Source organism: Austrofundulus limnaeus, unplaced genomic scaffold (genome assembly GCF_001266775.1).
Source record: "Austrofundulus limnaeus strain Quisiro unplaced genomic scaffold, Austrofundulus_limnaeus-1.0 Scaffold33, whole genome shotgun sequence".
NCBI classification, from domain to species: Eukaryota; Metazoa; Chordata; class Actinopteri; order Cyprinodontiformes; family Rivulidae; genus Austrofundulus; species Austrofundulus limnaeus.
The window spans coordinates 1,255,440-1,256,663 of NW_013952435.1; the positions used below are offsets into that span (position 1 = coordinate 1,255,440).

The window sequence follows — 1,224 nt, forward strand, 5'->3', positions numbered from 1 at the left end:
GTGTGTGTGTGTGTGTGTGTGTGTGTGTGTGTGTGTGTGTGTGCAGGTGCATGAGTGTGGATCTTAGTGTGTGTGTGGTTGGGTAGCGTTTGATTAGTGAAGAAAGGAAAATCTGTTTTTGTGCGTGTCTCTTGCCAGCGAGCTATCCCGAGTCTCACTGACCCTCTCCATCTGCTCGTTAGCTCCAAATCAAGGCCAAATGGAGCCACTGAGTTAGACTTGGCCACACACCCTTGGCTCCAATTGTGTTTTATCCTCTCCTTTTTTTTTCATCGTTTTGCTCCCAACTGTCTGACTTCAGATCCTGAAGGCAGCACTTTTTTTTTGTGGAGCCTTGAACACGGCCACCAGGACCGCAGCACCAGTTAGCTCAGCAGCAACAGCAAACCTTGCTCTCATTTAATCGCGCCGTCTTCATCAGGCAATAACGCAGAACGTCAGCCTCATCCATCAGGGCGAAGAGGCCGTGTTTTCGGGACAGCTCCGACAGAAACATGCGCTTCATCTGTCTCCTCGCTGGAACATCAAAAGGCCCCGGATAAGCAGACTTTAGCTCTATCCCAGCCCTCCCTTTGATGTCCACAACGGTCCTGGTTCAGCTGTCTTCCATCATTCGGGCTGCAGACAGCCAAAGAAAGAGTTATGGGTCAGGGATTGTACAATTCCTTAGCTGCAACATAAAGTTACTCATCCTGTCTGTTTGTAGCTCTAAAGGTTTCCAATTACGAGGATGGGGGAAAAAAAGGTCAAAACATAATATTCATTTCATGTCTTTTAAATAATAATGTTTGTATTTCCACTGCTTCTCTGCCGTCAGCATGGAGGGCTCACTGGTGCAGCTGCCTGAAATCGTGGCCCTGAAGAAGAAGTACAAAGCATACCTGTACCTGGACGAGGCCCACAGCATCGGCGCGGTGGGGCCGACGGGGAGGGGGGTGACAGAGCTGTTCAGCGTGAACCCGGCCGACGTGGACGTGATGATGGGGACCTTCACCAAGAGCTTTGGAGCTGCCGGAGGCTACATCGCCGGGAAAAAGGTGGATTTTTATGCTTTCTGTTCTTTACTGTCAGGTCACGACTGGAATAAAAAAAAACAGGGTTCCTGCAGATCCTTAAAAAGCATTAAAAGGCATTAAATTCATCAATCCAAAAATAAGGCCTTACTTAGCCTTAAAATGTCTTAAATCAACTTTTCAGAAGTCTTAAAAAACATTGTAGCTTAAT

The 1,224-nt window shown here is 47.6% G+C and overlaps 1 protein-coding gene across 1 annotated transcript in view; it reads left to right on the forward strand.

Moving 5' to 3' along the window:
- sptlc3 (serine palmitoyltransferase, long chain base subunit 3) overlaps positions 1-1,224 on the forward strand; it is a gene marked incomplete in the record, with an annotated part of 37,863 nt that overhangs the window by 17,432 nt on the left and 19,207 nt on the right. The window contains 1 exon segment of the mRNA XM_014005954.1: positions 818-1,037. Within this exon segment, the coding sequence (XP_013861408.1) occupies positions 818-1,037 (220 nt within the window).